General features: G+C 41.8%; 1 protein-coding gene across 2 annotated transcripts in view; it reads right to left on the bottom strand.

The window, feature by feature from the left end:
* Positions 1–14,571, bottom strand: part of LOC113545970 (probable ubiquitin carboxyl-terminal hydrolase FAF-X) — a 51,255-nt gene that overhangs the window by 6,591 nt on the left and 30,093 nt on the right. The window contains exons 16-40 of one of the 2 annotated variants that reach the window (XM_053227695.1): positions 13,917–14,259; positions 13,659–13,754; positions 13,371–13,582; positions 12,861–13,101; positions 12,617–12,766; positions 11,960–12,080; positions 11,722–11,852; positions 11,171–11,449; positions 10,936–11,061; positions 10,679–10,816; positions 10,336–10,502; positions 9,972–10,080; positions 7,837–7,983; positions 7,556–7,702; positions 6,637–6,844; positions 6,175–6,395; positions 5,744–5,934; positions 5,468–5,641; positions 5,242–5,383; positions 2,665–3,424; positions 2,414–2,537; positions 2,109–2,334; positions 1,784–1,913; positions 1,279–1,464; positions 546–766 (exon numbers count right to left, since the gene is read on the bottom strand). In XM_053227695.1, the coding sequence (XP_053083670.1) occupies positions 546–766; positions 1,279–1,464; positions 1,784–1,913; positions 2,109–2,334; positions 2,414–2,537; positions 2,665–3,424; positions 5,242–5,383; positions 5,468–5,641; positions 5,744–5,934; positions 6,175–6,395; positions 6,637–6,844; positions 7,556–7,702; positions 7,837–7,983; positions 9,972–10,080; positions 10,336–10,502; positions 10,679–10,816; positions 10,936–11,061; positions 11,171–11,449; positions 11,722–11,852; positions 11,960–12,080; positions 12,617–12,766; positions 12,861–13,101; positions 13,371–13,582; positions 13,659–13,754; positions 13,917–14,259 (4,990 nt within the window). The remainder of the gene's footprint in view (positions 1–545; positions 767–1,278; positions 1,465–1,783; positions 1,914–2,108; positions 2,335–2,413; positions 2,538–2,664; positions 3,425–5,241; positions 5,384–5,467; positions 5,642–5,743; positions 5,935–6,174; positions 6,396–6,636; positions 6,845–7,555; positions 7,703–7,836; positions 7,984–9,971; positions 10,081–10,335; positions 10,503–10,678; positions 10,817–10,935; positions 11,062–11,170; positions 11,450–11,721; positions 11,853–11,959; positions 12,081–12,616; positions 12,767–12,860; positions 13,102–13,370; positions 13,583–13,658; positions 13,755–13,916; positions 14,260–14,571) is intronic. The other variant, XM_053227699.1, reaches the window with a different exon arrangement.

Here is a 14,571-nt window from a genome sequence, read left to right as displayed (position 1 = left end):
AGATTTGTTAAAGCAGTCTAAACTATGCACGTTAAGTTCTTAGTTAGCACGATCTGTTTACCAATACGATAGTTAGCTACTTATCTGAGATGGTATGGGCACTGAAATGGCTCCTCTGACCAGAATTATCCATCCCAACTGTCTTGTTTTGGCTTGGAAACATGGCTAGTTCAATAGTATGCCCAAAAAAAACAAATTCTGGCTTGCGTTTAAATATCACTAAAAAGTCTCGCTATGTTTTTAACTGAGATATCACAATGCTGTGTTTTTCTGCTGTGGTTTTATTCTGCGAATGGCGGAATGTCAGAGTGGCATGTCTCGCTCAGAGGTCCGGATTGGCCAATCACAGTAGAGCTTTTATTCTTTTACTGCATTATGGGTATTGTAGCTTTGGGATGAAAACAGGAAAATGATATAAAAATCATGACTTCTGTTAAAAACGCGGACAGTAAGCAATACATTCCCATGGACCAGAATACTACATCCCATAACAAATGATATATTAAATTTTAGTTTGATGCCGCTAACATAAGTAGCTGACAGACCTGCCAGAGAAGCTCGCTGAGCACAGTGGATGAGAACTGAGGGTTCTCCCAGCAGCAGAATCGCAGCAGTTTAACCGTCTCCTCAGAGTTACTGCAATCCTCAATTATTTTCTTCACATAGCTGGCACGCACAAACAATATCTCTGCCACATGTTGCTGCAGAGGCATGATGGGAGCTGTAAGATTGGAGTCGCCATATGGGTTTGGTAGAGCTGGATTACCTAAAGGAAAGTGAGGGTAAAAAAGGAATACAATAAGACAGTCGGTGTATTTTTAGAAAAAAAAATCTACAGTGGATATAAAAAAGTCTACACAAAAAAGTCTACACTGTTAAAATGGCAGGTTTTTGGGATGTAAAAAAAAATGAAACGAAGATGAATCATATCAGAACTTTTTCCACCCTCAATGTGTAATTACAACATATAAAAATTAAGTGAAAAACAATCAGAAACACTTTAGGGCAAAACAGGAAAAATAAAAAAAACTTACAGTTACATAAGTGTGCACACCCTTTTATAATTGGGGATGTGGCTGTGTTCAGAATGAACCAATCACATTCAATCTCATGTTTTTATATATATACATATATACATTTATATATATATATATATATATATATATATATATATATATATATATATATATATATATATATATATATGTCATTACACAGCTTACATTTTGACATTTTGGTTTTCTGAGAATGAGCCTGTGCCTGTTAATAAACACTCACCGTTAATTGAGGACTGCATACGTGATGATACATCACAACACCTCAGCAGCTGAGACACTACTGTATAAAGCTTCCCCAGCTCTGCATACTGGTACTTAATAGGGGGACCAGGACCCTCATCCAAAGCCACCAGCATGAAAGTAGCTGGCACACTCAACTTCAGCAGCTGTGTCTTTTCTGCTAAACCTACAGACCCCGAAAAAGGACATCATTGCAGATCCATGATGAGCTACGCACGTTAAAACAGGGTCCCAATTTATTGGGATGGGCAATATGATGAATTACTCGATCAAACATCAATTGTATCATAGAACTTTTGATTGGAAATAAGCTCATCATTGTTAAACAGTTTGACAGCTGATTACACTTGAATTTTTACAGTGTCACACCAGTCAACTTGTCAGAAACCTTTCTTCTGCATTCCTACTTGGAACGAATGTGTTTCATTAGAAACATCCTTGCTTGGAGACGTCAAAAATGAGCCACGAGGCTCTTAAACGCTTACCGAGATTGGCATACATGACAAAAAGGTTGAAGTACTGCTGAAGATGTCGGCCATGCTCAGACACCTCCCTCCTCAGCAGGTTAAGCACAGCCCGCAAGAGGTGATCACTCAGTGTCATGTTGTCACAGGCCTGTAGCCAAGAATATGTGGAAAAAGAGAGAGAACAAAAACTCTTCTCAATCCTACAATGTCTTCATCTTGTAGGCTGTTTGTTCAGAACTGATTAAAATACCTTCAGGTCTCACTGTATATGTACATTGTGATTTAATAGCTTAGGCAATGTATCACTTATTTTTTTTTGTCTCTTGTTAACAGTCTTACTGACCTGTGTGGAGGAGCCTGGTGAAGTGACTGGGGCAGGGCATGGGCCATCCTGCAGTGAGAAGTGTGCAATGAAGACTATGAGCTTGGAGAAGGCTCCACGAACCTCAGCACTCGGGCACTCCAGCAGATATTCGGAGAAGCGCGAGGGGAATGCAAACAAGACGTTGTGCGCTAACCAGCTGCGGACGTTCTTACTGTGACGCAGTAGTATGCACAGGGCATCATACCTTGACAACAAACAGAAATCAGGTGAGAGACTGAAAGATTAAAAACAGAAATAGCATATCATATCATATACACACTTACCAGTCACTAGCAGGACCTCTGACTACTTTTTTGGTATGGAATCCTGTAGTGAACAGGAATCTAGCAGCAAGCTGAATACTTATCATAGCTATTTCTTCAGCTTCAGGTAGCAGGTAATCTTGACCTTGTCAAAGCAAACAGAGCCAAAGACTTAGCCATTGCATGCAATACCATATGTTTCCAGTGATTAAAGCTGAATACGGTACACTACTAGACTGGTATGCTTAAATTGCAGTTTGACAAGTTCATACCTGGGGGTGGGTTCAGGTAGACGCTATTGCAGGTGAGCAGCTTTTTGACAAACTGGAAGTACTCAAGGCTGTACTGCATGCGGCTGTGCATGAACTGCACGTTCTGTTTGCGCACACCACACTCGATGGCCGAGGGCATCTTGAGATGCTGAGGCTTTGGCACCAGCGTCATCTCCGCTATGTGTTTCAACAGGTCGCCATCAACGCTGACTGCATCCATGCGCTCATAGAACAGGATGTAGGCGTTCCACCAGCGCTTCTGGCGCCGGTATGACATGCGCTTCATCATGTGGTCAAATACCTCACCCATGTACTCGCCACCAAAGCACTGGTTCTTCATTTCCTCGTCATCATCCATCTTGCACTCAGTGACGTCACCATCATCGAATTTGTACCAGCGATCTCGCTGGCCATCAGCACTGTTGCTGTGACGTTGGACAATGTAGGAGTAATAATGGCCACCGCTGGCCTGCCCTGAGTGCACCAGCACTCCTACTAACCGGTAACGCGAGCTTCCACCCAACTCTGGCTCTAAGGGTGCATTCTGGTGGGTGACTTGGCTCTCTGAAGAAACCTCGCTGCTCTCCAGCTTGGCCACTCCTGCCACAGTGTATGGCTCCATGTCTAACTCACGTGGGAACTCAAAGTAATCATTAAACTTTATGGCACACTCACGCTCCCAATCATAGTCAAAACGCTTGAGCTGAATGGCCAGTACTGGAGGAAGCTTCTTAATCAGGAGGCGCTTCACGGTATCAACCTGTGGAAGAAAACAGACAACCAAGTAAACAGATGCACGATATAGGGTTTATATGAAAACACTTTACCAAGCCAGTCTTTTTTTTTTTTCTGATCTCAGTGGTTCCAGCCCATTGCAGACAAGTTTGAAGGTAAAACAAAAGGTTGCAAAAGACAAACTTTAGATCATGCTCAGCTGAAACTACACTCACCGAACACTGTATTAGGAACACTATACTAACACTGTGTAGGGCCTCCCTTTGCTCTCAAAACAGCCTCACCTTCTTCATGGTGTGGATTCCACAAGATGTTGGAAACACTCCTTTAATATTTTGGTCCATGTTGCATCACACAGTTCCTGAGATCTGGTGACTAAGAAGGCCACTGAAGAACACTGAATTCTTTGTCATGTTCTTGAAACCAGTTTGAGGCGACTTTTGCTTTGTGACATCGTACATTATCATGCTGGAAGTAGCCATTAGAAGATGGGTAAGCTGTGGCCATGAAGGAATGCACATGGTCAGCAACAATACTCAAATAGGCTGTGGTATGTGGCTGTGCCAAGAAAACATTCCCCACACCAATACACCACCTCCACCAGCCTGGACTGTTGACACAAGGCAGGTTAGGTCCATGGATTCATGCTGCTGGCACCAAATTCTGACCCTGCCATCCGTGCGCCTCAGCAGAAATCAAGATTCATCAGACCAGGCGACATTTTTCCAGTCTCCAACTGTCCAGATTTGGTGAGTCTGTGCCCACTGCAGCTTCAGCTGTCTGTTCTTGGCTGACAGAAGTGAAACCTGACATGGTCTTCTGCTGTTGTGGCTCATCCGCTTTTCTGCTCACTACAGTTGTACAGAGTGGTTATCCGAGTTACTGTAGCATTTCTGTCAGCTCGATTCTCCATTTCTGGCCACAGAACTGCCGCTCACTGGATGTTGTTCCTTTATTGCACCATTCTGAGTAAATTCTAGAGACTGTTGTGCGTGAAAATCCCAGGAGATCAGCACTTACAGAAATACCAAACCAGCCTGCCTGGCACCATTAATCATGCCACAGTCAAAAGCACCGATTCCTGATCATTCTGATGGCTGATGTGAACATTACCCGAAGCTGCTGGCCCATAGCTGCAGGATTTTATGCATTGCACTGAGACACGTCACACGGTTGCCTGATTAGATAATTGCATGAATGAGTAGGTGTAAAGGCGTTCCTAATAAAGTGCTCAGTGAGTGTATGTTAACAGTTGATGTTTTATTTCAAGCATTCATTTTGTACTTAAATTCTAGGCCATTTTTTTTTATATAAAAAGAGCATGCTTATTTTCAGCAACCTGAGACACAAGCATGTCAAACTCAGTTTCACTGAAATGCGTTACTTTCCCTCTCCAGGAACTTTTTTTCCTCAGATATTGAACTGTATCATGCTGATTGCTTTCTTTAATTAGCTTACTAACCACCACACTAATTATGGAATGTTTAGGTAAATTAGAGGTATATGAGGGCAAACTGAGGCTTGTCCTATGCATCTGACATGTAAATAGAGGACTAAAAGGCAGGAACTTGTTTCCGTGCAGGTGAAGCCGATTCATTATTTGCACTCAAATCACAGCTTGTTTTGATTCCTTTGTAACATTCCGTGTCCTCAATTCTGCTCTTATTAGTACACAACTCGGATGAATAGAGGCATTTTATATTTGCGAAATGCTTTGATAAACAAATAAAATTAGGCCTCCACGTTACCCTAAAATGCACATCTTAATAAAAATAGATCCAACACAAATATATGGACTTAATTAAAAACCAAGTGTAAATGTAAACAAATTTTTAGGAGTACCTTCTTGTTGCACTTCTCACAGTGATAAGCGTTGGCCCCTTCCAGCAGGTCCCCTTTGACATACTGCTCCAAGGAATCTAGGAGGTTTTGATGGTTTCTGATGTCTACGTTCAGTGTTGTGAAGGATTCCTCACACTCGTATCTACCAAAACATTAACATGACATAGTTTCATCCCCTCCAAAACCTCCAGAATTAGACAGAGAGGACGACAGACATTACCCTTACCTGTGGGGACAGCCCTGGCAGATTTTCTGATCTGCAAATGAGCCACCCAGGACTCTGCTGAGCATGCTGGGATGCCCAAGGGCCTTCAGTGCTTCATCCAGGCTGTCTACCAGAGAGTTAAAAAACTCCAGAGCATCGTGCTGTTCCCGCAGATTGACTGGCTCCCCCCATAGCCTGCAAACCAAATTTTTGATGTTAGATTATAGCACAGTACGACTGAAATAAAGGAAATTCATTATTTAAAAAAAAAAAAGGAGGATATTCTAGTGATGTTACCTGAACTGTTTCCAGAACCCTCTAGGTACATAGTACTGTAGCCGGGATGCAGCAAGGTGGCCAAATATGACTTGCAGGTGGCGCAGCACTCCGATATTGTACTCCTTGCGATCCTCAGCCTTATTGAGAGAGGGCTTGTCATCAAATTGCTGATGATAATTGAACACTTCATCCCTGGGGTCCACATTACTCTGTAGCACAGTGATAGGTTATGCTTGGACAATGGGTTTGCTACCTTTAATTTTGGGGTTGGCAAAGAGATTAAAATGCCAAGATGATAATCTGCCAAATGCCTTGACAGCCAAATTAAATTAGGCCTTTAAGCAATCCAGGGTGTTAGAAAATTTCCACTGACGTTAAGCTAGCCTAATAAAATAAAAATTTCAACGGAATTAAAACAGCGGTGGTCATTGTGCATATCTGATTTTTACCTCGCTGTCCTGTTTTTCATCTCCAGACATATCGTCATCCACATCACTGCCAGCACCCTCTATGGCCAGAATGCCATTTCGGATGGAGGGAATCATGTACAACTGCTGGATCACAGAGTTCATGTAGCATGTGGCTCCGGCATTCTTCAGACCTACAAAACCTTTAGTGGGTCGCGGTCCCACAGGTGGGAGATATTCCCACTCTGTAAGAGCCTCACAGCCTGTAAAGGAAAGAGTCAGTATTATTTACATTATTTAATGAAGAAATTAACAGAGATTAATACTACATTTCAGAACCTATAAAAAAACCTATATAATTTTTTCAATTTGTACTTAATAAGCTTAAATCACCTGATGTCTGAATTTAAACACTGGCCATTAAATACTGAATTAAGCATTTATTCACCCAACAGCTAGTCATTCCACCATTTATGCTAGGAAGTCATTCAAAGTCTTACGTGCCTTGGTAGTACATTTCTGTGAGAGTGTCAACAATCTGCTTAAGGTTGCGGACGCATCCCACGGCAAGGGCCACGAGCAGCTCAAAGCCAGCATTGATGGAGGCAGGACTGCTGCACACTGGGATCGCCTGCTCGGCAGGGAACTCTCCAGTCTTGACATACTGTAGGAACACGTTAGATGCTGGGAAGATGAAATCATCTATGAGCTCCTGCAAATGTGGAGATAGAGAGAAATGGGAATTACTGGAAGACCAATATATCCATAACAATATATATATACATTCGGTTTAATTTTCTTTAACTTGTAATATGCATTGTTGGCACAACCAAGTGTACGTCATTATTATGAGAATTATTAGAACAGTTAGAACTCGCTGCCAACAGCGTTGAAGGGGAAAGTCTAGTCCTTCTTTTCACTATTGCTTCTCACTCTCTTAAAATATACCTTGACCATGTTTAGATCAATACAAGAATGTAATCAGATTATCCGGGGGTATCAAAGATACGTCTACACAAATCCTACAAATAACCTCTTATTTTCTTATATTCTGCACTAACAAGAATTTCCTACTGAAGACCTGACTGATGGATGGACCTGAACATGAACATGTAAGTAACATCTCTGTATGAAAAAGAGGAAAGAAGCTATGGAAGAAAAATTATGACCTGTGAGATTGACCCTATTTAGATCAATTCCAGAATCTAATCTGCTGGTTATAATGATCATTTCATATGCGTCCTACAAACATTCAACCACTCGTTCTTGAGGTATCACGCTAACGAGAATCTCAGACACACGGACGGAAGGACAGACAGACAGACGGACAAGCCGAAAACAGAATGTCTCATAATAAAAACCTATATAGAAATATTTGCCATTGATAGAACGTATAATATTGGAGTATCAGTATGCTGCTTACCTTAATAAGGTTGGCTCCACCCTTTTCACAGCCAATATAGAATTTTTTCTCCGGGGTCTGGAATGCTAAAAGCTCCTTGGTGACTCCCAGGTGACCTTCAAGAATGGTCTCTTCCACCCCGGTCTCCCCTGTTCCCTTTACTTCATCCTAGTGAAGGTATAAACTTTAAATTTAATCAATATGAACAGAAAACAATTTAAAAAAAAGATGTGTGGAAATAGCTCCAGTGCTGTGTGTAATCAGGGTATGAGCAATTAACATTTGAAAGTAAGGGAACTGACCTTGATTCTTTTCAACCAGTCGATTTCGTTGTTAAGCAGTACTTCTGCATTAGGCAGGTTGATGTTGCTGTTGTATGCATAGTTAAGTAAGTGCCTTAAGAGGGTGAAGTAATCACCGGCATGCTTTGCCCTTTCCTTTGCAGTGCTCTGGAGGTAAAAGACACACGCAAAACTGTAAGAGAACATAGACTTTCAATACTGCACACTAAAGACGAGTTAGTTGTAACATTTTCCTCATTCTATTGTCTACCCAATTTTAATTCCCATCAAATTAACAATTGTTTCAGTGGTCCAAAATATTGGGGTTATGGAGTCACTGTATTTCTGAATAACCAATGGTCTCATGCATTACCTTTACTGTAACAGACTACTTGATTACATATGCACAACCCTTTATACCGATAATTATACTACTATGTACTATTAATAAAAAATATAGCTGCAAACAGAAATCTGTGGGGTCCAAGCATTCCACGAGAATAGCGCCCCCAGTGGTCAGTTCTTGCCAAGATATATAGAACAATAAAGAGACCATACATGAACATACTTATCAAGTTTTGTGATGGTAGCACAACGCTAGCTGTGTGAAGTGTCTGCTGAATTCGGACTGGCTGAAGCGTGGCCATGTTTTTGAAATAATTCAGTGACAATGAAATTTTTTTTTTTTTTTTAACAGATTAGCAGCTCAATGTAGCACACTAAATTTCAGCTCAATTGGATGTTTGGTTCGTGAAAAAGAGCTATTAGGACTTAACTCCGCCCCCTATTGAAAACGTCCTCAGAACCTTGTACTGAGCATGTCTGTCAAGTTTGGTTCAAATCCACATTATCAACCATGAATTACAACTATTTGAGTAAACCGAGCCAATCGTTCCAAGGCGCAATCTTGTACAGTCTGTGCAAACAAATTCAGCTGAAGAAGAATTTTCACTGTACACCTTATTTTCCAAGAAATGTGCTTGCTTTTGTGGGCACAAACATTTTGTGTGGCCCCCAGTGGCCAGTTTCAATGAGACTGCATCACATAGCAGTGGGTCTGTACCCAAACTCCCATTCAAGTTTCATGACAATGTTAACCCTGTCAAATGCCTGCTGAAATCTGACTGTCTGATGGCGGTCATGTTTTTTAAGTAATTACGTGAACATCAAAATTCCACTTACAGATTAGCACATAGATGCAACATAACAAATGTCAGCTTGATCGGACTTGATTGACCTGTGGTGGCCATATTGCTTACAAATGTCAACATGTTTTTGATAATTATTGAGGTTCCCATTCTGCTGAGTAGTTTGACACCAAATTAGTGAAGATTAGCCAAAAATCCTAGGACTAATTTGCAAAAGTAGGTTTTGCATATTAGGCAAATTAGCAAAAAAAAAATCTAAGTGGGTGAAGCTGAATTGTTCTTGATTCATTTTTGTTTGGGAGAACCCAAGGAATAAGAAGCAAAAACAATTTCCACTGTAGACCTTACAAGATATAGCCCAATATAACCCTACCCTATTTGAGATAATAACCCAAAATGTAGCACATGGAGCTACCTGGTTCTTGAGGCTTTTATGTTTGGCAGAACCCAAGGGATCAGTGGAAAAAAAGAATTTTCTTTGTAAAACCCACAGTTCAAGAGATATGGACCAAAAAGTAAAACCCTACGCTCTAGCACCACCATTAGGCCAATTAGACCCATCTGGCTTGCCTGAGTAGCAGGAGGGAATACTATGTGTTGACCAAGTTTCATGCCTGTAGGACTTACAGTTTGGTCTGCACAATTTGTTTTAATCCAGAAAAAGAAGAAGAAAAAGAGGAAGAAGAAGAAGAGGAATCATCATCCTAACAATTACATAAGGGTTCCAGCACCTTCAGTGCTTGGACCCCTAAGAAGAAGAACAACAACAACAACTCGACCCACATGTCTCAGAGAAAGTACGTGTTAGCCTTCACCCTCCCCAGCTGGTAGTTATCATATGACGGGGAGAGCTGGCTTGTGGGTGGGAAGTGACAGGTAACCAAATTGGTGAGAAAAACGAGGAAAGAATAATCAATCAAATAAAAAATAACAACTAGGCATTAATGATGAATATAATAACAGTAAGTACACACTATTAATTATCCCTTAATCATATTCTGTACTTACTCCCAGAACTGTGAAGAGGAGGGTGATGAAGAAAAGGAGAGGTCGGTGGCCCATACAACATCTGGTGGCCATGAGGAAAAACTGCTCCTGAGCCATCTGACGCACCGACCTGGATAAATTAGAGTGCAGTACTGTGATAGCAAGCTTCTGGAGATGAACAATGTAATGTAATATTTGGTTGTTTTTTTTTGTAATCTCCATTAAACGGTAGAAAGTGTCAAATGTGCAGGATACAAATGTTACATTTTGAAACCAGCATTCAAGAGGTTATTCTGCAATAATAAAACAAGCCAGAAAATTTGAGAACATGGACAGGAAACCTAAGTATAGCAACGCAATGTATCTGAGTGTGCTTGGTACTAACTTGCTCTGGCAGTGCAATAGCAGGTCGATGATGAAGGTCTGCCAAGCCTTCTCTTTACTGAGTGTATCCAGGGCCGTTGGCATGAGAGCAAAACAGAGTGTCATGGTCTCCAGAGCCTCGCAGCACACCTGCTCATCCTCCATATCTGGCTCATTACCTGCATTAGTCTGTAAATCACCACTGGTTAGAACACGACTGACTGCTCAGCTATGAGCTACAGCAAGCAAATTGAACACTCCTGCTGTGAGGACATTAGCAAAACAACAGGCACTCGAATTATGAAATTGACAGAAAAACATAAGAGAGTTGGTCTTTTTTCCCCTTGAATTTTGGGCACTTTTACCTTCTCATATATCTTACTGATCTCCTCATTGGAGCTGAAGACTAGCTGAATGCTTCCACAGCCTGAAGCCCACACAATTTTCTGCACTGCTCGTATCACACTGATGTCTGGGATGTACTTTGATGCCTGGAAGAAATTCTGAGGATGGTGAAAAATTTGCAATGTGTTAAGAGTGCTTTACTGTTAAAAGCCTTTTAAGCAAAATAACTGCATCCTGGTTTGACAGGTGTTGTGATTTGCAAGTGAAAGATTGGTACCTCATCAAAGATCTGCTGGGCCAGTCGGATAGCTACATTGCGCAACATGCATTCTGAGGCAGGGTTAGGGATGCTCTGGAGAGCATTCTGAAGCACCAAGGCCTGGTCATGAGTTGCCTGATTTATCTAAGTGACAAATTAATGGTTAATTACATGCACAAATTCTTACTTTCTTACATAAGAAAAACATACTCAGTAGTGCACAATAGCCAATCCAGTACTTGATGTCCCTTACTGGCGATGTAGGGTTGGTGCCCTCCACCACAGGCTGGCAGGCCTCTGCCACTGCTTTAACATGGCCGAACCCAATGGCAGTGAGCAGAAGCTTGCCAATTTTCAGAGCATTTAAGTAGGCACCACGACGCGTCTCCATGTTGGTGTTGGGAAGGAAGTTATTCCTGGTGAGCATCCCCAGTACCAATGGGAGACCACCACTTTTAAGGAAGTTGTACTGGAAATCACTGGCATCGTCTCCCAGAGTGCCACTGGCTGGCATAAGAAGGGCATAGACAACCTAGCAATTGGAAAGTCTAGTTAGGGTTCTCCAAAGTATGCTTTTGCCAGTTTCTCACATTTTTGGCTAACAGTGGTAGCTAGTTTTTCCCTGTTACCAGGACAGCTAGTCACTGCTACATCCAAAAAACGACAATTTTTGGATGCATTTCCACAATTTTTGTACTGCATTTCCATTCAGGTTTTTTTTTAGCCACAAATGAAAAATTCTCATAAAAAATTTTGTCACATACAAACACACACTGAACACACTGAGTTAAACTGCATGCATACCTCAGTAAGATAGAGAACTTGTGAAGGTGAAGGGCCAAAGAAGCGAGAATCTAAGGTGGGACTGAGGCTGTTCTCTCCCAGCTTAGCGTGATCCAGACAGATTGCACGCAGGTTCTCCACTGTAGTGTTGTCTAGAGAGACACAAATTTCAGTTTTCAAAACCAGCTGCATTCACATTAAGTAACATGGCTTATGATAAGAGCTTCTTAATACAGCCATTGCTGTATTAAACAGAAACCTGGAGGTATGAGCTTCATAAGGACCCTGGCTCCATCCCGCAGTAAAGGCATGTTTAAAGTGCAGCCCAAATCAGCAACTTGCCACAGGAATGAGATATACCGTAGGTGCAGCGACATGATCTGAGAAGGGAAGATATAAGCACATTACTACAGTTTTTTTTTTCTCCAACTTACCTTGCCTACCCACTAGACAGCTCTCCGCTATCAAACGACAGCTACAGACCAGACTGGGTGAGGGCAAACTTATGCTTCCTCCGAGACACAGCTAACAGCATCGTCATAGGGGAGCGTAACACACTCAGAGGAAAGCGCTAACTGCGCTCTATCCACACAGATGCCCATGATTGGCTAATGCCACACCGATTTACAGGGTGTAGTGTAATGCCATGCCTCCCAGCCAGAGAGCTTGGCTAATTTTGCTCTTCAGGACTCTTGGCCACAGATGGCTGTGATCTTCTAATGATAGGGAGAATGCTTTTCTGTTGTGCCACTCTGGAACCATTACTACACGTTTTAAGTTTAATGGAGTGAATATTAGCTTCAAACCACACAATTACTGTACACAAGTACCATAGTACTGAGTTCTCCAAGCTAGAATGAAAGAGCTTAAGAAGTAGAATATTTAGTTATTCGCAAAAACCAAGCTGGTGGCTCACCACTCCTGGCAGGCAGCTCTCCACCTCTGGGTTGGGCCCATCACTGTAGTGGTTGCCATGGTTCCCAGGTGAGCCCGTGGACGAGTCAGAAGAGCTGTCAGGACTGGAGGGCATGTGGGAGCTGACTTGGGTCAACTTTGCAGTGATCAGCTACAGTGAGAGAACAGTGAAGAGTAATAAAATTAACCATCGTCAAAATCATGTTAAAATGTTCTTGCTTGTATCCATAAAATACTGTGCTCACAGTTTTGTCTTTAAGATTGAGCTGTCCGATTAGCTTGCGGTCATCAGCCGGGTCCACAATCTCTCCTCCAATAAAAAGCTCGATTTTGGTATGTGTACTGTTGGCTTTGATGCGGTTCAGGATGCAGCGGCGTACTGAGCCAATGGTGTCATTAGTATGAGACCAGATGTCCAGGTCATCCACCTGCCGACCTTGGTTAGGAAATCGCACCACCAGGGTAATGTGCTTTCCACGAAACGCCCTGAAAGAAAGCAAGCACAGCCATACCAGAATTTAAATATTCCAACCCTCATGTTCTGCTCATTACTTACCACTGAATGTCCTATTGAATGAGGCCACCTTTTGACTTTTAACCCAGTTTTGAAATTTACTATAGAATACTAGATATATATTTATTTTAATTACTAGCATGCTGTACAATGTTTATGAAATTTTAGGTCTTGTTTACACAAAGTGCTATAGCATAAACATCACGATAAGTTGGAAGAATGAGACCTGAACATAGCTTACCGGGACATGGGAAGAATGGTTCTCTCCTCATGGTAGTCACTGTCACACTCGTTAATATACTCTTTAAGCACAGTCAACACTCTGACCATACGAATGGCCTCCTGTCGAGCACAATTTATGCTGTCCTTATCCCCGTCCAGCACGCAAAGTGTGTCATATGAGGCCTTCAGGCGGTCGAAACAAGACTGGATGAAGTCTTCATGGATCTCTACCTGTGAGTAACACAATGCCATATTTATTCATCGATTCAGCATTTTATGCAGACTGGAAAAAAGGCTAGGCCTTTACCTGATTTACTTGTAATTTTGGTCCAAGGTTTGTGTAAATCTCTTTCAGCAGATCTATTGCCCGACTGGCAATGTCATCACTTCCTTGAATCACAACCTGTGTAACACATTAACACATTAAAAACTGGTTATTTCTTACCAAAGGTGGTGTCGATACTTATAGATGGCCTTCTTCAAACATTGTTAGCAACAAGTGCTAATGCTCTAGTGATTATGTGACATTTGCAAAAAAAAAAAAAAAAAACCTTCAAGAACTTACCCTCCAGAGGTAGTCAAGGCCTATGAGCTCCAGATCATCCATCATGTATGCCCTGCGCTTGGCTACTAGCTTGCCCTCCCTGCAATTCACTGCTTTAAAGAAGCGCTCAAAGCACTTCATCCCATTTTCTGTCAGCAGTGAGGGATCCAGCTGCAGCACGTTGTTCTCAAAGAAGTCCTTGTTGATGTCTGGGTCAAGGTCAGGCTCATCACCCATGAGTTTGGAGTACCATTTGAAACAAGCCTCGCGGTCACAGAGGAAGACTGCATTCTCTGCCAGGCACTTCCAAATCTGCTTAGCTTGAGGAGCGCACAGCCATAACTGCCCATCTTTCAACAGGAATCTACACCAAGAGAAAATTTTCATGTACTTACTGTCCTACTAAAAATTCAAGTACACACTACAGCATTCCTGATACATTATTTACAACTCTTGAAATCAACAAAATACCATTTCCTATATGGTTTAATCATACCACAATGAAAACATTATTTTTGACCAAATTTCTAAACACGTGGTATTCATGTCTGAGAAGTATGTACCACCAAACAATCCATGCAGTGCACTGTATCAGGGATTGAGAAGAAACATTCACAGTGCAAACTACAGCGCATACATAGCAATAACAATCAAATTGCAGTCCATAAGCAACGTT

Source organism: Pangasianodon hypophthalmus, chromosome 2 (genome assembly GCF_027358585.1).
Source record: "Pangasianodon hypophthalmus isolate fPanHyp1 chromosome 2, fPanHyp1.pri, whole genome shotgun sequence".
Classification (NCBI taxonomy): Eukaryota; Metazoa; Chordata; class Actinopteri; order Siluriformes; family Pangasiidae; genus Pangasianodon; species Pangasianodon hypophthalmus.
The sequence above is the reverse complement of the archived record's forward strand: the minus strand, read 5'-3'. Positions and strand labels throughout refer to the sequence as shown.